The 24,916-nt window shown below is 36.9% G+C and overlaps 1 protein-coding gene across 1 annotated transcript in view; it reads left to right on the forward strand.

Moving 5' to 3' along the window:
* LOC124162973 (cytoplasmic dynein 2 heavy chain 1) overlaps positions 1 to 24,916 on the forward strand; it is a 147,398-nt gene that overhangs the window by 121,992 nt on the left and 490 nt on the right. The window contains exons 60-77 of the mRNA XM_046539753.1: positions 3,846 to 4,124; positions 5,576 to 5,712; positions 5,816 to 5,901; positions 8,079 to 8,242; positions 8,732 to 8,890; positions 9,115 to 9,354; positions 9,488 to 9,637; positions 10,298 to 10,417; positions 11,569 to 11,770; positions 12,569 to 12,729; positions 13,496 to 13,753; positions 13,928 to 14,171; positions 15,616 to 15,812; positions 17,532 to 17,655; positions 17,766 to 17,863; positions 19,292 to 19,513; positions 19,671 to 19,867; positions 20,452 to 20,662. Coding sequence (XP_046395709.1) covers positions 3,846 to 4,124; positions 5,576 to 5,712; positions 5,816 to 5,901; positions 8,079 to 8,242; positions 8,732 to 8,890; positions 9,115 to 9,354; positions 9,488 to 9,637; positions 10,298 to 10,417; positions 11,569 to 11,770; positions 12,569 to 12,729; positions 13,496 to 13,753; positions 13,928 to 14,171; positions 15,616 to 15,812; positions 17,532 to 17,655; positions 17,766 to 17,863; positions 19,292 to 19,513; positions 19,671 to 19,867; positions 20,452 to 20,662 — 3,249 coding nt within the window. The remainder of the gene's footprint in view (positions 1 to 3,845; positions 4,125 to 5,575; positions 5,713 to 5,815; positions 5,902 to 8,078; positions 8,243 to 8,731; positions 8,891 to 9,114; positions 9,355 to 9,487; positions 9,638 to 10,297; positions 10,418 to 11,568; positions 11,771 to 12,568; positions 12,730 to 13,495; positions 13,754 to 13,927; positions 14,172 to 15,615; positions 15,813 to 17,531; positions 17,656 to 17,765; positions 17,864 to 19,291; positions 19,514 to 19,670; positions 19,868 to 20,451; positions 20,663 to 24,916) is intronic.

Here is a 24,916-nt window from a genome sequence, read left to right on the forward strand (position 1 = left end):
CGTGCCAGTGCACAAAATTTTATATGCTGCTGAACTTGCAACAATGTCCACACTGGTGAAGTAGTTGTCCATAAATACAGTGTCCTACTCCTCCATATGCCTGCAAAAGTTTATGAACAACACAGCCCGCGTGCCCAAGTCCTCCCTCGGAGTTTTCCCCGGCTCCAGTGTAAACGAAAATTTTTGTGACTAGGCCAGTGGGTTCAGCCAGCATGTATAGCTTTACACCGAACTTATGTTTTTTTTCCTTTGATGTACTGCCTGAAAGACAGTCGCCCCCTCCATAAAATCATAGACTCGTCAATACTCAATTCTCGGGAAGGGTAATATATTTCATCCATTATGTCATCAAAATGATTTAACAGCGGCCTTATTTTCTGAAGGCGGTCACATAAACGTGGTTTTTGTGTCCCTTCGGCAGGTGCAAAATGTAATATTCTTAAAATTATTTGAAACCTGTCCCGAGACATGTGTGAAGGAAAGAAAGGGATGTTATAAAACTTGTCTTTCCGCCATTTATCCTGAATCTGGGATATTTGGATCAGTCCAATGTGCAGTGGTAGCCCCATAAACACGTAAAACTCATCCTTTGTGACAGGTTTCCAGCATCCTATGCGTGCGCAAGGAGATAGCCTCTCTTTCAAGAAACGGTCCGCGTTATTATTTGTTTCTTGAATAATTTTTTCTACTATTTGGTCAGTAAAAAGCAGACGAAAAAAATCCCGTTGGGTGTCTCCATTTGGTTTCACTTTCAAATTTCTCTGTCCAGTGAAAGTCATTTCCGGCAATGCGGGTGTTTCCATAGACCAAGTGCGGTCAGTGCGGCGCGCGTGGATAGGCAAACCCGGAGTCACAGTTGAGCCATGGGTTAGGGAACTTGAGGAGCTATCACACATACCTATGGATGAATCTTCGAAAGCATCATCATCCTCTGGATACACGCAGTCTTCGGATTCGGTGCTACCATCCATAGGCGGATCCATGGGGGGGGGGGCATGGGGGCACGTGCCCCCCCCCCCCAGACACTCAAAAATATGCGAGATTTTTAATACGGTCCCATTATGATTGCGTTCGTTTTGTATTACGAGGAATCGTTATGCCCCACCCAGAACAAAATCCTGGATCCGCCCCTGCTACCATCATCCTCCATATCGTCGCTACTCAGAAGAAAGCTGTCATCACTGTTCTCTGAAATATCATCTTCTAGGATCACTTCTTTTTTTGGTAAATTTCTATCTCTGTATACCGAAATTGCATTGGTTGAAGGCATACCTACATTCGTTGACAGAATAAAATATATTATATAAATAAAAAATACACAGGAGGTGCAAATTTTAGCAGGCAGATACTTTGTCATCAATTTTTGAAAAATGTTTCATTTTCTTACCAAGTATTGATAAAAAGGCATTTGAAGGACCAGCTGGAGACTCTTTGTTTATAGAAACAGGATCCAACGACGGATCAGAGCCTAAAACGTTACTGCAAAGAGTGAAAGAGCTAATCGTTTGCTAAGTGTTTTGCGAGCGATCTCAAACTGACGAAGGAATAAAGCAATAATTACCTGGAGTTGATTGCACTTCAGGATGGATGACAATTTGTTTTTGGCAATCCTTATTTTTTTTAATTTTTGTTTCGATGATTCCTCTAAATAGAAAATTCGCTTTTGAGAATAAGCACTGTACACAAACTATTAAAATAGGAAAAAACTTAGCTAGACATTGAGGAGATATTTCTACTTGACGTCTTCTTTTCCCCATTGTGGATACCACTGACCTAATGTACTTGAGCTAAAATTGCACTCCCCGATATCAGAACGTCTCTCCTCCACGTTCACGTCTGTTCTGCGTTATCGAATGTTATATCTTCAGGGCAATTTTCAACCGTGCCGTCACTTGGTAGTACATTGCTTCTGAGTTGTTGCTCACCGAGTAGTAGGTCAGAAGCACAGCTAATGTAGCAAAATGTTGAATCTGTCGTGTAGTTTTCTGATTACAACACAGAATGTGACACCATCAAATGTTTCCTTTATGACGTAATGGTATCCAGTTCCAGAAATATCAATTACAGCGTATTTATACCGACGTCCAGTCTCCATATACTCATCTTTCCGTTTCAGGTCTGAATATATTTTCGGCAACATTGCTTCTTCATCACGGTAGAATTATTTCTAACGAAGTTTCCACTTAGTATTCATTGTGTACCGATGGGTTCTTTAGCACTCATAACATAGCTGTCTCAACTACATCTGAGAAAAAACCTCCACTATATACTAATGATGGCAAAAAAAGATGTGCCGTTGTCTCTAAGAGCATCAATGTTTATTATTTATGTATCAGCATACCACACGGTATGAAATGTTCGTTAATATAAATAAAAATTGCATAATATTTCATTTATAAGGTTTATTACGGATTTTAGGGTAAAGAAAATATGCGAAGCGCCAAGTTCCTCGCAAAATGCTTATATTTAATCTGAAAGAGACCATAGGAAAATGATAAAAGTAACTCAAGATAATGATAAACATAACTTTCAATCTAAGAAAGGCATCTTGAAACGGCTCCGAATATATGATGCCTGGACCATAAAAAAGAAGAAGAATAAAGGACATGTCGGTATATATAGAAATAATACAATTAGAAGCCATATCTTACGAAAATGACTGAGCACGTCGATCGACGTGTTCCGCCGCTGGCAGAAGATCACGACCACGTCGATAGACGTGCTCCGCAGTGAACGTGTTAAGTGTATTTTTCATATTACAAATGTACAATTATTGCTGTGTCCTCGCATGGGATTGAATACAGCCCAAAAGAACCAGTGATTTCATTGCACTTAGGCATGGTTATGGGGCGACCAGTCAAGGTCAAACAGAAGAGGGAGAGAGTAGTGGGAGTGAAGGCAGTGGAAGGGGAAGTGAAAGCAGAGATGAAGGGAGTAGAGATCCCATGAGCCACGGCCAGGTGCTCACCTGCGTAGATGGTTTGCTGGCATATAGCAGTGGGAATATGAGTATAATGACATTATTGCCTCTAAAAAGATCTGAGGTTTGGTGAAGAAAATTCTCAATGAGTCCTTGAAGCAATCTAGAATAACATAAATTGTCTGTGTTTTCTGGTAATTTGTGCTGCCTTTCCCCATCATTAACCCAGATAATCAGGAGTAAACTGTATGTTCTGTAGCTAAGGATGAGTCAGTTCTTAAATTTTTTAGGTTTTGGTTACTGATCCGGTTCTCCCCCATTGGTTCTCTGTTCTTGATACTCAGTTTCAATGATGAACTCTTATTACCTGAATTAATGGCAAATTTAAATGAACAACCGCCAGAAGTGAATGAAAATAATTTCATGAAAGATGTAAACAAGCAGGAAAACTCTATTAAAAAAACTTATCATTATCCCTATCTTTTTATTTGCTGAGTAAAAAAGTTTGATAATGTGTTAAAAATGCATGATTGACCAATATGTCACATTAAATTAGACAGGCACTGGTTCTTTCTCCAATTTTTGTTAAAAAAAATCAACATTTTTACCCTATCTGGGTGTAATCTACTCCTTTCTTGACAGATATATTGCTTGCAGTACTGATCAGGATTTCCTAGAAAAAAAGTAGTAGTCGATGTTGATTTGTAAATTTGCTTGGAACACAGTTTACATACTGCATAGATAGTTTCATCAGGATCAATCGTAAAAATCCCTCAACTTCTGACGACAGCAACCATTCATTTTTGTTCTGATTTTAATTTACTAATTTACTGTTGGTACTAGGTTTACTATTTTATTCAACATAAACCAATTTCACCAAGTCACGCTTCAAACTATCAATTTTACTAATTTTAATGTTTTACAGGTGAAGGAGCTATCACAAGAATTGGATGATCTACCCATGAAAGCTCTGCTTGGAGCAGCATTTGTCACATACCTATTGCCCTCATCAGAGGAATGCCGCATGAGGTTTTTCAATGATTGGGAAGGATTAGTTATGGAATGGAGGTCTCAGCAAGGACTATCACCCATTTCATTTGATTTGTGCTCATTTTTGTCTTCAGAGAGAGAATTACTGCAGTGGCAGTCTGAAGGACTCCCAGCCGACAAACTTTCCTCTGAGAATGCAGTTGCTATTCTGAAGGTAATCTTTCCTATCATTGCTTTATTAGAAGGGGTTGGCAGGATTCCAGACTTAGGTTTCCTAACATTTTAGACCAGGGGTCTCCAAACTACGGCCCGCTAAGGGTTTTCATCCAGCCCGCGCACTCGTTTCAAGTTGCGCGCGGTTCTCGCCCGTTTAACTCTGTGAGATGCCACTAGGAGTATTGCAGCGCTGAACTACACGTCAAAGTCTCCTTCAACTGTTCGTAAATGAGAAATATGCCACCGGATACTTCAGTAGACGTTGGTATCGAATACTTCAGTCATCGGCAAATTTGCTATCTGGCCCGCGGGGTGATTTGAGACTTGGAATGTGGCCCTCGTGGCCCAGTAAATTGGAGACCCCTGTTTTAGACCATCTCAAAACTCAACTCATGATATTAAAAATCTTTCCTGAAAATATTATTTTTTAAAAATTATATTTAAAGTAAAATTCTGAGTTTCAGTCTTGAAATTTGTTTAAGTATTTTTTTTCATATGGTGGATCTTTGAACAGCAATACTTTTTTTTTTAATCTCTGTAACTGAAACTTATTGAACTTTTCAGGTATGGAACTTTACAATTTATGGCCATCTTTTCTAATGTCCTTGCTTCCAACTTAACTGATGAAATTCACAATGAATTTCTGCTTTCATCTTAAAAAATTCAAAAGAAAACCCTGTATTCATCAAATTGTTGTGTAGAATCAAGACATTCATAAATATTGAAAATGTTAATTATCGCTGCAGTCTCCAAATTGTTTTTATAAAAATGCATCCAATTGACATGGCCATTCAGGCCCCACATAAAGAGCTGTCGCATCCCACCAGTAAACCATGCTCCATTGAGCATATTAATTGTAGATATAGTCATTATTATATTAATTACTTTGTGTAGAGGATTGAACCATGAAAAAATTGGTCGAAATATGGGAGAAAAAATTATGCCAACATATTTTGTGCTACCACTATGGGTTGGTGAAAAAATCCTTTTCCTTTCTGATGGCATGTTATTTAAAGGCCAAACTCAAGATGAGGCTGATTCAAACACGTGGTATTGCTTTTCCCCTCTCAAGTCTTAGATGGCTGTAATTGGATGTGAAGGCTAGCTATGTTTACGTCCTCTATGATATGTGGAGAGTTTTACCTTCACAACTTTCACTAAGATGAAAGAGCGTGAAAGCTGTCCACCTTTCCAAAAATAAGTTTCAGGATTTGCTCCTGACCGCGCACCACTTCTACTTAATCAATGTTTCAAATTGAGAGTTTAATTCAATGAGTGAATAAATGCCATTTTAATTTATTTGATCGTCAAAATTCTTCTACTTGTGGCAAGAGGGCATTCTGTAATTCTCTTTGAAATCTCAATGCTAGTTTAACTTGTAGTAATCCCCATTTTCTCTTGAAATCCTTTTGAGTAATGCTTCAACCTATTGAACAATTTATTTTACAGACACCATTGTGCGCCCTTCTAATTGACCCTGGATTTGTTGCTCGGGATTGGCTGATCAAGCACATGCAAGAAAAGACTGTTGAGATAGCTTCTCAGGAAATGGATAGGTTTGGTACTACTCTTGAAATGGCAGTGAGGTAATTTTTATACTTTGTCACAGTATGTTGGGGTTTTATTTCAATGATATGTATGTATATGTATTTTCATTTCATTTCTGATAATGCTGCTTCATCCTTGTAGATTTGGGAAAGTGCTGATTGTTGAAGATGTTGAAACCATTCACCCAATGCTCATACCAATACTCAGAAGAAACTTCATTTATCAAGGTAAAATTATGTGTACCTACATAAAAAACTTTTTATGTATTGCATGGTGTTGATAAGGAAGTATATAAATTCAACTGCAAAACAAAGAACACCTGAAAAACAGTTAATGAATAAGATATGTTTTGTATTTGAGTTATCCAAAGACACAACTGAAACCTGTATAATTTGCCTTGACAAGTACCATATTTCTCGAAACATATATTCCCCCTCTTAATTTTGAGGCTTCAGCTTTGGGAAATTTTTAAGAAATGCATTTGAATATGGAAAAAAGGGGGACTATATTAAGATAAATATGGTATTTCACTCCATACTTGCTTATAGTAGGACAATCATGTGGTGTTGTCTAGACTCCCAATTGATGCAATTGTGTATATCTGATTTGTGTGGTGGCTCGTAATAAGCCAGTAGATAATCTTTCAATGTTATTATCATATATCTTTGCATGGTGTCAAAGCTGTAGATTCTTTGTCCAGGAGAGCACTACCCAGAGTTGACCCTGAAACTCATGTCCGATGCACTGAATCCCTTTTTTAACCTCATTGAGTCCATTGCTGAAAACAGCACCCTCTGAAGGATATTTCCTCCCATGTTAATTATTAATTTTACATCCAGATTACCAAAAGAAGGCAAAAATATGTATTCCTCTCTAAATCCTGTCCCGCGAGTATATCTTTCCCTCCAAGCATGGTCATCTGTTGCACCTAGGGTCCTTGAACTAATTTTAGAGACATAGATACAAGAGGATAAAAAGGTGTCACCAAGGTACAAAGTTGGCATCTTGTGAGATGTTTATTCTCACCTGCCCCTTCTCTTAAATTAGGTGTGGTTTAAGTGGGAATTGTACTATAAACTTCCTCACTTATCCCTTCACATTGTGACTTTGAGGACCTCAAAGCCACAGATGAGCAAAACTTCTTGGAGATAGCTGTAATGCTACAAATTTTACCCCAATTCTCATCAAGTTTGTATTTCTTAAACACTATTTAAGTCATGGAATTAGCAAATTGGCATAGTTAAGGGGTAAAAGTGAAGAAAAACACTAAGGATGCAACACTCTTTATATAATCTGAGGTTTCAGGAGAGATCCCCCATCCTGCCTTTCCTATTTAAGACGTTGCCACAGAGTAGATATATACAGAGGGGACATTAGGTTGGAATACCATAGGTTTCTCTGTAATGAAAAATGCGCACGCGGCCATATTGAAAATAAGTAAAATTATGCGGTAAATTCAAGCCAAATAGTGCTAACGACTTACCATGCAGCGAAAAAAGAGGGTTTAAAATTCAAAGTAGCCTAATTATTTCTTTGCTAATAAAGGTAGAGCAAGGAACGCTAAATCGCACGCACTAATCCGGCAGTTATTATGTAAATAACTGACAGTCTTGTTTTCTAAATTCGACCGACGACATCGAATCACCCATTCCTTGGACCTGCGCCAACACCACAAGTTCTTATTAAACTTTTTCGACAATTTCATTTCTAATGCAAAATAATACTCGAATATTAGTTTAGTTTCTTCGATCAGCAATGTAACTCAGAAAAAATATGAAATTACTTACCTCACAGGGTCTTTAGGGAAACTGAAGAAACTCAACTTTGCTTCCGTCATGCCCGCATTGTTTTTGCAGTTAATGGCTGAAAACCAAGCAAAACCTTTTCTTCTCGTCTTATTTTCCACGTTTCTTTAAAACACTAGCACACTACGTGAAAGCATTGAAGAGTGGAGGAATAAAAAAATATTTGTGCGACAACACTCCACGCCAAGCGCGAATGATAGCAACGGTAGCAACCAAATAGCAACTCAAGCCACGTTTCCTTATTTAGAACATGGTGAAATGCGCAATGAGCTGATTACCGCTTTCAGCCGTTTTGTCCTCTCTGTATATCCCTACTCTGTGACGTTGCACACTTTCATATATTGTACCTGATGATGCTGTAAGCGAAACCAGTTTTACCAATAAATTTAAAATTGTGGAAATTGCTCCTGCTTCTTCATCATGATGCAACACTCAGTGATTTATATGAAAACTAACCAAGTTTGGCCTCCTTCGTCCTCACAAAAGTTTTTGGTGACCGAAATTCTCCATTCTTATCTCAATAATTTTGTCAGTAACTTAAATTGTCACAATTTTGATTGTTTTTTTTTAAATAAAATTAAATTTACATTTTTTCCTAGGCACAAGACGAGTGGTGCTCATTGAGGATAAGCTGGTGGATTTTAATGCAAATTTCTGTATCTTCCTTATTACTCACAACGATTCTCCAAAAATTTTGCCCTGTCTTGGGTCAGTCATCTCGTACGTCAACTTTACTACCACAGAAACAGGGCTTTCTGGTCAAGTGAGTTGCATTTCTTTCTTGCCTTTTGAATATTTTTGCTTCATAAGTGCAGGACATTCAAGTTTTCATGACAAATCTATGAAGTTATGTAAATTCTATATTGAATCCTCAATGTTGTCTAAACAATCACTAGATATTGTTGTTATCATTTTTATCATCACTGATGCCAGTGAAATCAGGTAAATTGCTATTCAGCCAACTGTTTAAATCTCTACCACATATGCTATAGTAGTGCCTGTTTTCTGAAATGTCAGTGTTGGGAAAGAGAAGAAAGGGAAGTGTTGGTTTGGGTTGCCACTTCTTGTGGACTAGTTTTTGACAATATTCTGGAAACCATGGTACATATTAAGGCCACCAGAATATTTTGATCTTGATGAATAGTTTTCATGCACATTTTGAACGTCAAAGACCCTAAGCTTTGCTGAAGTTGATAAATTTTATGAAAGCTAGTTTGCAAGGTGTGGATGAAATATAAATTTTTGCTTGAAGTTGCTAAATGGAGTGCTGCAGCATGAAAAACCTGAATTGGATGCTCGACGAATCCAGCTTCTGAGGGAGGAAGAACAGTGGAATGTGAAGTTAGAGAAGTTGCAGGATAATCTCTTGCAAGAGTTGACTGCTGCTCAAGGCGATATTTTGCAGAACAAGGCAAGTCTACTCTCATCATACAATGCATTTATGTTGAAGTATTCTTTCAGTTTTATTTTGTTTGCCCCTCAGTAATTCATCAGATCATCATCCATTTAGGGTCTTATTATGAATCTAAAATTGTGTATTATGAATCTAAAATCGCAAAAGAAATGGTGGAAGTAAGAACTGAGGAACTGAACTGTCTGAACTCTCCCTTAATTATGATAATTTCTTGCTTTCAGGAGCTTCTCCACTCGCTTAATGAGACTAAAGTCAGCAGTTCAGCTGTGACTGAATCTCTTCTTGCATCTTCAAGTCTTCATGCGGAACTGAAAAAAGAGTATGATATGTACTGTCCATTGGCAGATTTTGGCAGTAGATTGTATTTTGCCACCAGTGAACTGGGAAGGCTTAACTCCTTGTATCAATTTTCCACGTCAGCATTGATGTCTTTGATGAACAAAGTTTTGGCAGATAATGAGGTAACCAATTGCTTAATATTTAGGTGTAATTATTTTTCAATTGCAAAGTTCTGTTTAAAAGTATTATATTATTATATATATATTAATGGCATTTTTTATCATGTATATTTTGATTTAAATCAATCCAATGTAGGATAAGGAAGATGTGTTGGCCAAGGACCTTCAAAATAAATTAATTGGCCATGCATATTATTACATTAGTCGCTCATTGTTCAAAGCTGATAGACCAATGTTTGCTCTTCATTTGGCTCAAAAAATGTTTCCACATTTCTTCGAGGACAATGTGAGTATACTTTTTCATTTTTGTCCCTCCTGTTTTATTTCAACCGTGCATTCCTCCTATTTGACCATCATTTTTATCAGGAAGCTTTTCTGGGGGGAAATAAACCTGTAAATCCTCAGTATTTCATGTATGTTTATGGATATTTTAAAACATTGTTGGTTTATTATAAAATCCTAATTATCCAAATGAAAGTGAATGTAAATTTGTGAAATGATTTTTCACTTATTCTGAATGCTACTTGAACACTTGGCCATAATGAGAATGCTGATTTAGGGGGTCATTTCAAGAGAAATGTATCCAAATTAATTACAAAAAATATATTGTGAACTCCTGATCATCCAGGCTAATGATGGGTAGAGGCGACATGAATTATCAGAAAACACGGATAATCCTAATGTTCATAGTTTATGTAAATCAAACATATTTTATTATTCATGCTCATAGTCTGTTAATTTAGATTGCTTCCAGTACCCATTGAGACCTACATATTTTCACCCAAACACTATCTTTTTAGTGTTGATGATTTCATTGTACTCCTTCATATTCCCAGTTCTCCAATGAACTGAATGCTGTCATTCTTGCTTACTATCAGTAATAAAAATTCCTAGTTTGGGTATTATGTAGTACATCTTATTACTTAATTTTGCCGTTAAATTTCAGGAGTGGGAATTTTTCACCAGCCAAAAAGTTGTCGATGTCAAAAGTGAAATGGCCAAAGTGAAATTAAGCCTTCCAGAATGGGTTGAAGAAAATCGGTTATATAATCTTTGCCAGTTAAAGGTGAGCTTACTTTCGTTGCACATACTTGTGATTCAGCAGTTTGTTGTCTTATGAAACAGCCCATGAGACATCCCTGAAATCATGAAACATTCATTTATCCCGTGTTGAGGATAAAAATAATTACACCATTAATTGTTCATGCCATAAATCATATCATGTGCCATAGATGATGTTATCAATTTATATGTTAATTTTGCATGAAGAACATAAGGTATCATCATCATTAGTCAACAATCCTAAGATTGGTTTGACGCAACTCTCCATTCCTCTCTCCTATCTGCTAACCTTTTCATAGTGACGTATTTCTTCCCTTTTACATCCTTATAACCTGTTCTATGTAACTCATTCATGGCCTGAGAATGGGGTGTAGTATGGTGAAAATCATAGTTTCACTCAAAGGTGCCCAGGACAAAATATTCTCTGTATTATTCATTTAGACTTGCTTCAGTAATTCATCGAGACACTATTTGCAATATGAAGAAAATGATAAATCTTTCTCTTTACAAAGATAAATTTTCCCGCCTAAACCATTCGGGTTGATAGCAATACAAAAAGTTATTTTTGAGATGAGTGAACAAGAAGACCTGTTATCAGTTGTGGATAGAAATAAAGAAATAGAACTTAGTAAGGCTCACTAACATTTAATTATTGTCATTACTGTCATTTAGACATTACTGAAGTGAACCTTACAACGTTTAATTTCTTTATGTCCAATATGGAGAGGTTTCACAAAGTAAAGCCTGAATTTATCAGTTATATTGTGGATAGAAACTTGATTGAAATTCAAATCTTGCATGAATGGTGCTTTTCTCAATCCTCATAAACAAATTTTCAGATGGGTTGGGACCCTTATATTAAATGTTTGCCAAAATCTCTTAAATAAGTCTGTTATCATGGGTTAATTATTTAATCCAACTAGCAATTGATTTCAATTGTAAAATTTAGCTCTAATGCTCTGAGAATGTTTCTAAACCATGTGTAATGCATGTAATATTATTTGTAAATTGTATTTTCATGTGGTCAACTATTCAAATTACCTCTGGTATGAATTTATTTTACTTAGTTTGCATCATTTAAGTATTATTCACTTTATTAAAAGTTTTTTTGATGAATAAAATTTGCCTATTTCCCTCTAAATTTATTCTCTGTAGGCTGTGCTACCAAATTTGTTTGCTAAATTAAATCTCAACAAAGATACTATGAAACCAAATTTGGACTTATTTGAGATGGAAAAGAATGAGAACAGAAGAGAAGTGAGCAAGTTGACACCATTTCAGAAAGTACTTGTAGCTCAAACTTTAATGCCAGACCAATTGTACACAGCCATTACTCAGTTTTCTCAGCATGCTCTTGGTAAGTACATCAATTTGTGCATAATGTGTGCAAAATATGCTTTATTTAAGAATAAACTCCCAGAAAAAATTCCAACACTTATTGGGAGTGACCAAAATCAAGGACTCAGAATTCAATCAAATTTTGAAGACCTTCAGTCTATCAGCTGCTGTCTGCAAACCACCCTCCATATGGGGTTGTATAACCAATAGTTTAAACTAAAAAGCATTTAAACAATTGCAGGTGTAATTTTTTCTCTTTCAAAAGCTGTCATCGTGTATTTGTTAGGATGTAGTCCTGTGGCTATGATACCTGGGATATATGGAGGGCATGAGTTTGAGACTTGCTCTAAGAAATCATTTCTTCATATAATTGCCATTTTTCTTTCAAAGCCTGAAATGCAGCATACTTTCTATGGTTCATTCCCTCAAAACTTTATCTTTTGCCAGGAAAAGTATTTTATTTGCACTTTTTGATGTTCGAAATTTTCTCATTTTTTCACTAAAAGGCAGCTTTTGAAAATTTTCTTCTTTTTAACAAAATTTGTTTTTTTTTACAAAAATGATATTTTTATATTATAAAACCTATATATTTAGTTAGTCCCATGTACCTTTTTCCTTGGAATATATGCCTGAGTATCATTTCAGTCATTATTTTGTACAGCCTTTGGATTGCTTCTTTTGTTCCTTCTAGTTCTGAACTCTGTTCCACTTTTTATACCTACATGCCATACAACAGACTAAATCTAGGTATTGTCAAGAAATGTTAACTTCTGCGGTTAAATTTTTGTGTTAATCAGAAATCAATTTATTTTCTCAGGATTGAGTGACCTTTCCCCCCCTCCTGTCAGCCTGCGAAGGCTTCTGAGAGAGGCTCTCCCCACAGAGCCAATATTGTTCGTTGTATCTCCAGGAGCAGATCCATCTGAGGAACTAAGAGCATTGGCTCATGATGTGGTCGGAGAAGGACATTATCATGAGGTAGTCAAATCGTCTGCTTGTTTATTCCTGTACTCGAGTGGTGTAACTATATGAGACCAATGATAATAGAAAATTCCCCCAGTATCTTAAATATAGAAAAAATATTTGTATGGCAGCGATACTATTAATTTCTTCAAATTAGTGGTATTTTTTCATATAATATGATTCATAACAGGTTCCTGTAACTAATTCACCGAATACAAAGTAAAATGTCATGTATTATTACCCTGAGTGTATTGTTACTATTCAACCTGATTCATCCCCTCCGAAGCTGAGACCTAGTTATGACACTGCTGTTCTTCATAGCTATTTATGATGATAGTTTATCCCATGATGTCATATCTAATCTAATGACTATTTTATACCACCACTTATCCATTTGTATGAGAAAGAGAAGTTTCAGTAGCTATGCTGTTGTGCTGAAAATGCTTATGGTTCATAAAACCCGTGAGTGCTATTGATTTTTCTTTCTATTAGAGTGAATTGAAATGTGGGTCAAACGTCATGGATGTGATGCATGGTACATGTTCAGTGAAACTAGTACAGTACATAATGAATTTGAAGGGCCTGGGAAGATGCTGACTTAGTTCTACATGGGTTTGGTATATGGGGGTGGTTAGTGGGTTGCATGCTCACAGGATGAGAGAAAAGTTTATGTAGGCTATCACTGTGTCATAAGGAGAGTTAAGTACAATTTTCCTCTATAGAGGTTTGTTCTTACTGGAATGATTTTGAACATATATACTTGAATTTTTTATTTTTCCAGGTTGCCCTTGGACAACAGGGAAGTGTTGGCTGGAGTGCATTGGCTGAACGCCTACGAGAGGCTTATGGTTTGGATGAGTGGGTCTGCCTGAAAAACCTTCATCTGGCCACCGAATCTCTACCATTCCTAGAAAGGGAATTGAGGTCCCTGTACTCATCAGAAAAGAAAACTGTGAATTTCAGGCTGTGGTTGATTACAGAACCTCATCCAGAGTTCTCCCTGACCCTAGCAAGATCATCCTTGAAAGTCACATTTGAGGTGAGGGTAGTAATTCCATAAGAATTAATATTTCATGCTTACTGTCTTCAAGAAGCTTCTGCAATTATAAATATTTTGGCATTAATGAACTGATAGTAAATTAACTAAAGGATATACTGCAGCTTTTCAGCTTGATAATCATGGTATGTATTTGATATCTTTGGTGTTTCTCAGTCTCCTCCAGGAATTAAGAAGAATGTGCTCCGAACCCTGACGACTTGGGGATCAAATTTTCTCTGCCCAGGTAGAGGTGGCAGCGGGGTTCTGAGAGCCAGAGCTCTCTTTACTTTGGCTTGGTTTCATGCCGTGGTGCAGGAGAGAAGAAACTTCATTCCACAAGGGTGGTACAAACATTATGAATTTGGTGATAGCGATTTGCGTGCTGCATCTTTTATACTTGATGGCATGTTTAGCAAAGGTGAGTGAAATATATGCATATTTTGGGTTTCTAATGTATGGGGAGGCCCTCCTAGCATCGTAACAAAATCTGAAGGTCTGAGGACTATGTTGTAGGTAAGTAAAATGGCATGTGCGTAGAAATGATGGCAATGCTTACTGACATTCTGTTTGTACAGAGTTTCTTCGTTTGGCTATCATGGCATCTCTGTGGAGCTTTACAATTTACTTTTTAAGCTAGGCAACTAGGGGAGGAAAAACTTTAATAAGAAAATAGAAGATAAATTTGTAGTTCCATCCTATAGAAACCTTTTCTCTTGGATTTCATCCTAGTTTTGATAAGAGTGCTTGTGAATTCCTTTGATGTCTTGATTTTGACTGGCAATAGTCAGAAACTCATATTCGGTTGGTCATCATAATCAAACAAAGTCAATCAATCAACCAAAACAATCATCACTCAACATTTTGTTGATATGAAGATCAGACCCTCAACTGTGTTAAGAAGGAAATCTTTGGTTTCGAAAATGGTCCACATTTCTCGTATGGGTTACCTTACCGTCGCTTGTACCTGAGCATTTTCTCCTGGAGTATAGCCTTAGGAGTGAGTGTGGTATGTAAAATTGTGTGTTTTTATCAGTGATATCTTAGCCAAAGCAACCTTAGTGATGTCCCTTCAACCCTCGCAAAGTTTCCTTCAAGTTGAGTGAGTGCTTGTGAAGGGTTTTCAGTTGAGAGGTTTGGGTTGGTCACTACTGCAAATTTTCTCGTTCCAGCAAACCAACACAGTACATGTTTGTTTTGTATCCGTGATGTGATCCCTACGTTATGACCATTGCATACTATTTTCTGTTTCACGATTGAGGCCACAGAGCTCACCTTACCTGTTCTTTCTTTAGTTTACTTACATTTATCTGATCATGATTGTGTTGGATTTATTTAAAAACATAAGTTGCGTAGTTATTTTTACAGGAATTAAAAGCTATTTAGAACATACTCTATAATCTTTGTTGGAAAATCGAACAATAAAATAGTTCACACTTCCTGCAATTTAAGGCTGTTTCAAGCAGAATATAATGATGTGATATTTGCTTAGATCCCAATCTGAGGCTCTCGCACGAGATTGGGGGAGGCTGGGCTCAACCCGTCCCCCCTGAATGCCTTGTAGATTTAATGGATCCCCCCTTTTTCTGAAATATTGGTGATCATATACAGAATGAAAGCTAGTAAATGGCTTTCATTTTTTGCCTAATGGCATTGAAAAAAATCTTTGTAAAATTAATTTTTATATTTCAAGTTTTTCATTTTAAAATTTAAATACATTGTTACTTATTTCCATAAAATATGTCCGATGTTATAATAGATGAGAATTTATCTAAAAAAATAATAGGAATCATGATCTAAGGGGCACAATTAAATCAATGCTGTAGTTCCTCTTATTTTCATTTGATTTTTTTTGTTATTTTCAGAAGTCGAGATAGAGCTGGAAAACATTCATGGACTCTGTGGAACAGCTATTTATGGAGGTCATATAGATAATATCTATGATTTCAGAGTTTTAATATCTTACCTTCAAGAGTATTTCGAACACAACATGCTCATGGGTAGGGGCCAAAAAAAGTTACTTGGCCATAACTTAGATCTTCCCTTCAAGGAAGATTATCGGGTAAGTTGATCTGAAATTTTTTGGTAGTATTCTACAGAATCATGATTCTCTTTCCCAAATTTTGTTGAATAAACCATTCACTTGACCATAGTTTTGAATAAAATTTAAGTTAAACTAGGTGTATTGAATTATAATGAAAAGTATTGCTAATCATGGAAATTTAATGGCCAAAATGTAAGGAGTTAGGTCTAGTGAAACACCCAGAAGTATTTTATGGGGTAAAACCTGCCATCTGCCCAAGGGAGGTGTTGGTACTACTGTGTGACTGACTTGTAAATTTACTCTTTGAGGTGCAAAGGGGTTATTTTTACCATTTTTTAATGTGCTTGTTCATATTAACTTTTTAAAGTGCTAAGGGGTTATTTTTACCCTTTTATAATGTGCTTGATCACCAATTTTTTTACTATTGACTTCGACAGTTTGAACTGTAAAGAGACTTGTATTTTTCCATTTTTAAATCAATTTCCAACTTCTTGAGCTATCTGTGGGAAAAAAATTGATGACCCTTTTGCAAATTAGTTGATGACATTATTGATTCATGTGAGTGGGTCACAGCATTTCAGCTACTGGTAGGCCTCATGTGATTCGTTTTTGTTTAAACTCTTACGAGTGATTCCTTCCTTCAGTGAGTGGTTTACTATCAGCAAGTTAATGAGCTCAAACTCTAATTATGCCCACCAACTCATGAAAAGTTGGCTGAACTTTCAAAATTTTTTCATTTTAAAATCAGGAGTGTTTGCATAGGGGAGATATCTTTTCGGTCATAACTTATCTTTCCTTTCGATCTACCAAACCCTTTTATTGAATTGCAATTTTTAGTCCAATTGAATGACCAAATTTCTTTTTAAATTTTTTCTCTCTATTTATTTCTAAGTTAGCATTTTTTGACTTAATTTCAATTTTATCCCTTGCAACTTTGGCCTCATAATTCAATTTTTGTGGAAGCCATTTTAACATCGTTGCCTGAAGGGACGAAATGGATCCTTTTGGGTGGTAATCCTCGTTATTTCCTTTCATAACCACCATACATTTTCTTATGCTTCCCTTTTGGACACCCCCTCCCCTCCTTAGGTATCTGTAAAAATGAAATCAATCTTTAATTGTCAAATCGGAGTCACATGGTAGCTGATTCCTTTAATTCTAGGATTGAGCTCATACCTTACCCCATCCCTATATTCCATAATTCAATCCATTGTGCTTTAATCACTTAGCATTTCAATTTTTGGAACATATCTCTTGTGTTGAATGAGACTTCCTGCACCAGTGGCGGATACATAGGGGGTAATATGCACATCTGATGCTTTTTCACAACCCTTTCATTAGCATATGTCTAAGCTCTTCTGGAACTACTTTCTCCTTGAAATGTGGAACCATGTGTGTGTGTAAGTAAAACTGAAAGTGATTTTTTAAAATGCTTGTGTGTACATTTGCCAACATGATCAAGCATCCTCTACGAGGTCTCTTCAGCCCTGTGTAATTCCAGGTAGCCTTAGCGGGGTCCCACCAGCTCTTACTAAGGATCCTATTTTGGTAGTATATATGTATATGTTTGGTAATTCGAGTTGGGAGGCTGGGATTTGGCCACTGAATTGTAGATATTCCCTTCCTGGGAATATCTACAATTCAGTGGATTCAGGTTATTGGGATGAGTGTTGAGAAAAATAACTTTTACGACCATTTGAGCACGTATTTCATTCTCTATTTCTCTTTTTGATACAGGAATTTGTAGAGCTGGTTTTGAGGCTTCCGGATAATGATGACCCATCGCTATTTGGCTTGCCTAAAAATGTTGAATGCTCCTGGCAAAGAACTGCAAGTCTCAAGATAATAGATAAGCTGAAAGGTATCATGAATTCAATGTATTCTGATATTCTGAGACTTGTATAACTGCGTAACTTGCAGTAATACCTAAAACAGAGTGGTAGCTATCAATGATAATTCTTTAAATTTTAGGGCTGATACATTCATCTAAAACTGAAATTGAATATGATAAGGAAAAATTAAGAGCTCAGATGACTCCCATTCTAACCATGTGGAAGAAATTAATTCAGGTAAGGTTAAATTTTATTCTCTTGAGGAATTAGATTATATACTGAGTTACATTTTTTGTGGGAAGTTTTTGAATTCAAATCCAAGGGCGTACCCAGGATCAAAACTAGGGGGGATGGGCAAGCCATGGTTGTCCAAGTTGTAGGTAAGACTAAAGCATGGAAAAGGTGAATGAAATCAACATTTTAAGGAAACTGTAACAGCCCTTTATTAGTTTTTAAAATTATTTCCTTGAAAAAATATTAATTTCCTGAAAGACATTTGCGATTTTTGCTTCTAGGGGGGGTAGGGGGCCAGCTGCCCCCTCCTGCCCCTCGCTGGGTACGCCCATGTTCAAATCATGACAAGGGTTAAGGTCATTGTTGATTTCTTTTTGTAGCCCCTTGGGGATATGCAATTCTTCTCATCAATGATCATCAGAGTGTGATACGCGTAGAGAAATGGCTTATAGATATTCATAAATTATTTTCAATTATTGGTTTTGAGTCTAATGAAATAAATACTTTCATGGGAGACCCACCTTCAAAATTGCCATCTTTTCAATTTTCCAGAAATTATAGGGGTGACCACCCCCTACCTTTAATCTGCCACAGCTCGTGACCCCATTTTGCCCGCCCCTGCGAATGAATAGCCATCCCGTTTGAGCTTGGTTTGTTGTTTTTAGAGGCCTTTTCAGTATTTGATTGAAGTTAAAAATTTCAATCTTTTTTATGTAAAACTTGAACATAGATTCAATTTTATGCTACTCTGTGGTCAAACTAGGTCATGTTGTCGGTGCAATGAGTGGCACAGCAAGGGGGGATTTGGGGGATAAAACCCCCTCAGAGCTATGAGAAATTTTGAAGTTTAGTCCATTTTTTTAATTGGATTAATATAACTTGTAGAATAGTGTAAGGATTAATAAAATATCCCTCACAAAGCCATAAAACTCTTTATTTTGAACCATTCATCATAAAATTTTTCTGGGGTAGGACCCCTGCACCTCCCACTTACTCTGGTGGATATTCCATACCCTCCAAACCCTTAGTATTAGTTACGCCTAAATTCCCCCAAGCCTTAATTCTTAGCTGTGCCCTGGGTGCAATAATGTATTCATCAATAACATTGGGAAATAAATTCTCCATAAAATGGATATATGTAAAGGTAAAAATGAGAAAATGGCATGGATTTGAATACATACATCACTAAAGCCAGAGGTAACTTAATTTTTGTTTAAGCTGAATGAGGAAAAGGAATTTTCAAGTGCTAAGGAGACAAGAGTAGGAAAAAAACATGTGTAAAAGTAATGTCCACTTCGCACTTAAAAATATGGCAAGTGTTGTGATAGGGCTCGGATAAGTATGGTCATTTATTATAGAGCTGCCAAATGTTTCTAGCATAAAATGTTTTTTATTCATGAAATATATTGAAAGGAATTATTCTTATTGCAGAGTAACTTGAAGATATTTTCCAGCAAAGCAGTTGCCAAGGCTGAAAGTTCTGAGATTGCCAGTGATCCTATAAGAGATTTCTTTCATGTAGAATATGCTCAAGGTGTGACATTGGTGCAGGAAGTTCACAGATGTTTGACAAGTATCAGCAAAGTTGTAAGGGGAGTCACAATGGCTGACTCTGAAACTATGCTCATAGCTGATTCCTTAATGAGACAGCAGGTAGATACAATTTATTTGTATCTTATCATGGCCATTTTTTCACAGCATAAGAAAATTTCCCAGAATTGAATGCTTTTCATACTGTACATTGATTTTTGAAAGTTGCCACCATCTGAAAATGCATCACAGGTTATATCGTTATTTTTCCTTATTTCAGATTCCATCATCTTGGTTGGCTCAATGGGATGGTCCCAAAGATCCCTCTCTCTATCTTCAAGGGTTACTTCTTCGAACAGCCATTGTGCAAAAGCTTAATAAGGACCTTGAATTTTCTAGCCTATCTGGTTCAATTGATCTTTCAAATCTCCTTCGCCCTGGTGGATTTTTAAGTGCACTCAAGCAGAAAAGTGCCAGGTAAAGTAAGACAGTGAATTGAAGTGGTAATTTCAAAACACTTAAAATTTTTTTTATCTTGGATTTGATTTATTATGGTGCCTGAGATTTTTAAAGGCCTACTCAATCGCTGCTTGGATCCATATGTGAGAGGCACATCAAGCGGAGGTCTTCCTTTGTTCAGATTAGACGTTAAGCTGTGGTCCCCACCATAATGTCTTTTGTTAGAACAAGCTTATGCCTATGCTAGGTTTCTCTCTTCCTTAGCTTTTAGTATTTCGGCAAAGATAAGCCACAAAGATGTGATGAAAAAACAATCTTCACTTGAGAATCAAACACTCTCAAATTTCTTTTCTCACTGGTCCACCTCATCCATGAATGTTGCTGCAAGTGAAGAGTAGTAAAAGTTTAAATTTTTTAAAGTAAACTACTGGTTATTTAACCGTATGTAGGATGATCAATTAATTGCTTTCAAAAATTGTAGATGTGGACTTTGAACTAATAAAAGCTTTTCGCCAGGATGATTATATTAGGATGAATTTTTACCTTATGCGTATTTCTTTTACTATGGAGATATTTATTTAAGCAACCCCTGTTATTTTCAGGGAGTATGGCACCACAGTTGATACTCTGGTATTAGTTAGTGCCTGGGTTGAAAATCCAACTGGCTATACTTCATCTGCTAAGCTTCCCGTTAAAGTCACAGGTCTTCAGATTGAGGGGGCAGTTTTGAATGACCAAGGACTTGTTCCATGCAATGAAGACTCTCCGAGTGTTTCTCTAGCCCCTGATTGTTACATCGCATGGGTTCCAGAGGTATGTATAATCCAATACAAATTTCTCATTTGTCTCAATGTGAGAGGCTAAATTTAGTTGCACAAGACAAAAATGCTTGCACAGTTGAACACCCCAATTCCACAACCATTGGTAGTTTGGGAATACTGTGTTTGGATTTTGTGTGCTGTGGTTGTAACCAGTGTAATATGGGGATCTTCAATGTTTTTTATGAGGGAATACCATAAGTTACTGCAAAGTGGGATGAACTTCAAATAAAATGTTTAACTCAAAAATAATTTATGATTAAGAAGAAAGTAATTGTAGGTACAGTAACTCCCGATTATCCAAATGGGGAGATGCACCTTGCATAATCAGATTACACAGATAATCCATACTTAAATTTAATTTCTTCTAATTTTCATAATTTACGTAAATCAAACAATCCATTATTACTTACGCACATTGTCTATTACTTTAGGTTGCTCTCCGGAATTGTCAAGAGCTTTCTCTTCCCGACCGTGATCTTGTTTTCGGTGATAACGTGATTGTACTTGTATTCCTAATCTTACATGTAATACCTGGTTTCCAAAAAACCACCACGCACCTGTGGCTTCGAGGTCATGGATTCTGGTAAGTGGTTTCCATGAATGCTTCCGAACCACTGTGCGACGTCAGAAACTACACTGAAAGCCTCCATGCCGAGTAGTTGCATCTCGCACAAGTTGCCCACGATGCAACTGCTGTGGGACGCAGATCCCTAACCAGCTCTGAGCTATGTGCCTCATGCATGCATTGGTAATCTCAGACGATCTAAAACTCCTATTTACTCGTATAGAAACTAGGTCCCGGTGACGTCACGTGGAGTGGCATCGCATGGGTGCCAATATGGACTTTTTCCAATGCGGTTAAAATTGACCATTGCCATTCGTCTAAACTGGGATTTCTGAATCCAAATAATTTGTATATTATGAATACACTAATCGTGGGTAACAAATCGCAGTCAATGCCTTTCGTTTTCTTTGATGAAGGAAACTACCCTATTAAACATTGTACGTAATATTTCTATGATTTCACAAATGATTAATTATTGAAGAATCTTCTAAAATTAATCAAGTTTTTTTTTCCCTCTGCTGATCATCATCTACAATGTTAGAGCAGACATCCAAGTAAACTTGAAACATTCCTTATCAACAAGTAGATTAAATAATTCTACCTCAATAAGGGGACTCTAATGGAAGTTATTAGCCTGGTGTTGCATTACATTAGAAAAAATGCAAATATCTTGGTGCTTTTGTGTCCGATTTTATTTTTTTATAAAGATCATGGAATACTTCCAAGTACCATGAACTCATGCAATGATAATCCATAACCCGGATAAACCGCAGCCGGATGATCGGGAGTCTGCTGTATCTAAATTTACTAACAGTCATATTCAACCATTGGGTAATATTCCAAAATGGCCGAGGAAAAAGAATGCACATGTGTATATATCGTAGAATATCAAACATTAAATCTTATTAGTAAAAAATATGGTAAATAAAACATTTTAAAATGGTAAAAGTCATTTGCGATCGATACAGTGTTTAATATATGTAGTTCAATGAGCTGTCTGCAATCTACGTCATCAATTCTGTCAATGCTTGCCTCTGCACAAGAGCTTCTGTATGCCTCCATATATACTGATGGAGGAAAATACTTGCCGGCAGAAAAAGGATTTCTTTGCATGGGCTGCAACAAAGCAAATACTTTCTCCCCATTTCTACTGTCCATCTCCGTGATGTGACTCCAGTGTCTTGGCGGCAAGGCATCAATGCAATACTCTATACATAGCTGCATCTTCAATTTTTTAGCTGAGATATTTGTTGTATAGTACTTTCCTACAGTAATTTTTACAATTAGTAATATAGAGAACATAACTAAAAAGTCGTCTGTCTTTTCCATGGTGAGTCAAACCTGCCGGTGCAGTCACGCTAAGTCCTGCCTGGGCAAGTCGAATCATCTCCGCTTAATAAAGTGTTATAAGAGTAACTGTGTGTCGTATTGTCGGCAGATACGACAGCGAATATTTTTGTATAGAGTGGGAAAGTTTCAGCTGGTGAAAACAAATGCAATTACAGCAGACTCCTGGTTATCCGGCTGCGGTATATCGGTGTTGCGGATTATCCGTGCATGATTTTCACTCACCCTCAATATTTTCCGCGATCTTTATATAAAAATCTGATGCAAAACCACCGGAATTACTGCATTTGAATGCTAGGACACACCAGGCCTATTATTTCCATTAGAATTCCTATGGTAAAACGGATGAAATTGTGCACTAGCTGCATTCACTCCTTGCTCCTGTTTGCCAATCCCCGCGGTGCATGCTCTGTGATCACGGATACACGTCCTGCAGCAGTTGCAACCTGGGCAACTTGTGCGAGACGGGACTATGTGGCGTGGTGCCTGAAAGTGTTGTTTCCGACGTCACACAGTGGTTTTGAAGCATTCATGTAAACCACTTTTCTGTGTATGTGATCACGCAGCCGCCGATGCGTGGTTTTTGAAACCATTTCTTATATGGAACCTTAATAATACGAGTAAATCCTTGTTATCGCCGCTAAAATGATAGCGGTCTGGCAAAGAAAGCTCTCAATGAGTCTGGGAAGCACTCTAAAATAACATAACAAGTGCATAAATGATAACGCATTGTTTGTTTTACATAAATTATGAACATCACAAAACATTAAAGTGAAAGTTTGGGTTATCCGTGTTTTCCGATTATTCGTGGCGTCTCTCCCCATCGTTACCCCGGATAATCGGGAGTGTGCTTTATTCAGAAAAAGTTGTTTCCCACTTAGTATGCCTCAGAAACATTGTTGGATAATGGAATTCTGGATTTGAAATTTTGAATTTGGGGTGCTTAACTGTATTGTCGAATAAAGAAGTGATGCAGTACTACCTCCATTAAAAAAATTCGACGGGACCAGGAAAATGGCACCTTTGTTGTAAGGGGGTTAGGTATATACATAGAGGTGCATAGTTGCATGATAAACAAAGAGTTCATGTTGATTGAAAGATGAGTCACAAATATAGCAGCTGCAGTTGGCTGATTGTAGCGATGTTCTTTTAAAGGATGAGGAATTCTGACTAGAGTAAAAAATGAAGCATGTCCATAACGTTACTTAAGTACCTTGCATGACTGACTTACTCAGTGATGGTTATGAATTCGTATTCGTAATTATTCTTCCCGAAGAGCTTCTGTGGATAGTTGAAATATTGCATGAAGGAGGGGGAATGAAAATAATTGTATGAATATCCTCTAAAGCCTGGATTTTCACACCCTTACCCTTCGAAAAAATTAAAAATGCCTGAAATTGCTTTTCCATATGAGCCAACAGTAGATGGCCTACTATGGGGATGGCAAACCCTGGGGATCTTAACCTTGGTTACTTTTTTTGGATACAGGTAGAATTTGTGATTTTCTTGGAATTGATTGGAGTACATTAAATTTCAATGAACCTCTTGAATCTGGAGGACAACTCTACTAACCTGAACTTCCTGTCACAGTGTATGCAACCTGTGTGACAAAATTATAGATATTTTTTTCTGAATGTCTTCAAAATTGTACCTGAAATGAGGACACATTCAGAAGAATTTCAAACTGGGCTAAGGTCTGCATAATGGATGGCAGTGTTTATTTGGAAGACTTTCCCTACATCCTCTGGGCTGATAATGCTGTGGTCTGGTATATTAACACCTACGATGTACAAGACCACTGCACACATCTGCATCATCAGACCCGATGAATTTGGAAAGTCTCCCAACAAAATATCAGTTTCCATTCTGTCAGTGGCGGATACAGAAAAAACTCATGGGGTGGGTGCAAAAGATACCTCGAGTTACCTTTACTTTTATCGCAATGAAAAATAATCAAGTCATGCAAATTTTACGAAGGTTTCCACTTAAGTGATTATGTAAAAACCAAAACAATGCCATCTTTTGCTATAAAAAAATTACAATTGTGGCTCTGCAATGTTTGTCAATACGGGCAGCCCCACAAGGGGGGACGTGCGTCCCCAACCTGTATGCCCCACTGCATTGTGTAGACCCTAACCCCATTGGAAGTTCAAGAAGAGATCAACTGAATACATAATTCACCAGGAATGCCTTTGATCCTTTACCAATAGGTCTGTTTTAAGTCCATTGTTCGCTCAACTTTTCTTTAAAGTACAAAATTACGTTCCTCACATAAAAAATAGATTTTGGTCTCATTTCTAAGACCTTCTGATGTCCAAATTACTCTAAGTACAC

The sequence above is a fragment of the Ischnura elegans genome, chromosome 7 (assembly GCF_921293095.1).
Source record: "Ischnura elegans chromosome 7, ioIscEleg1.1, whole genome shotgun sequence".
Lineage (NCBI taxonomy): Eukaryota > Metazoa > Arthropoda > Insecta > Odonata > Coenagrionidae > Ischnura > Ischnura elegans.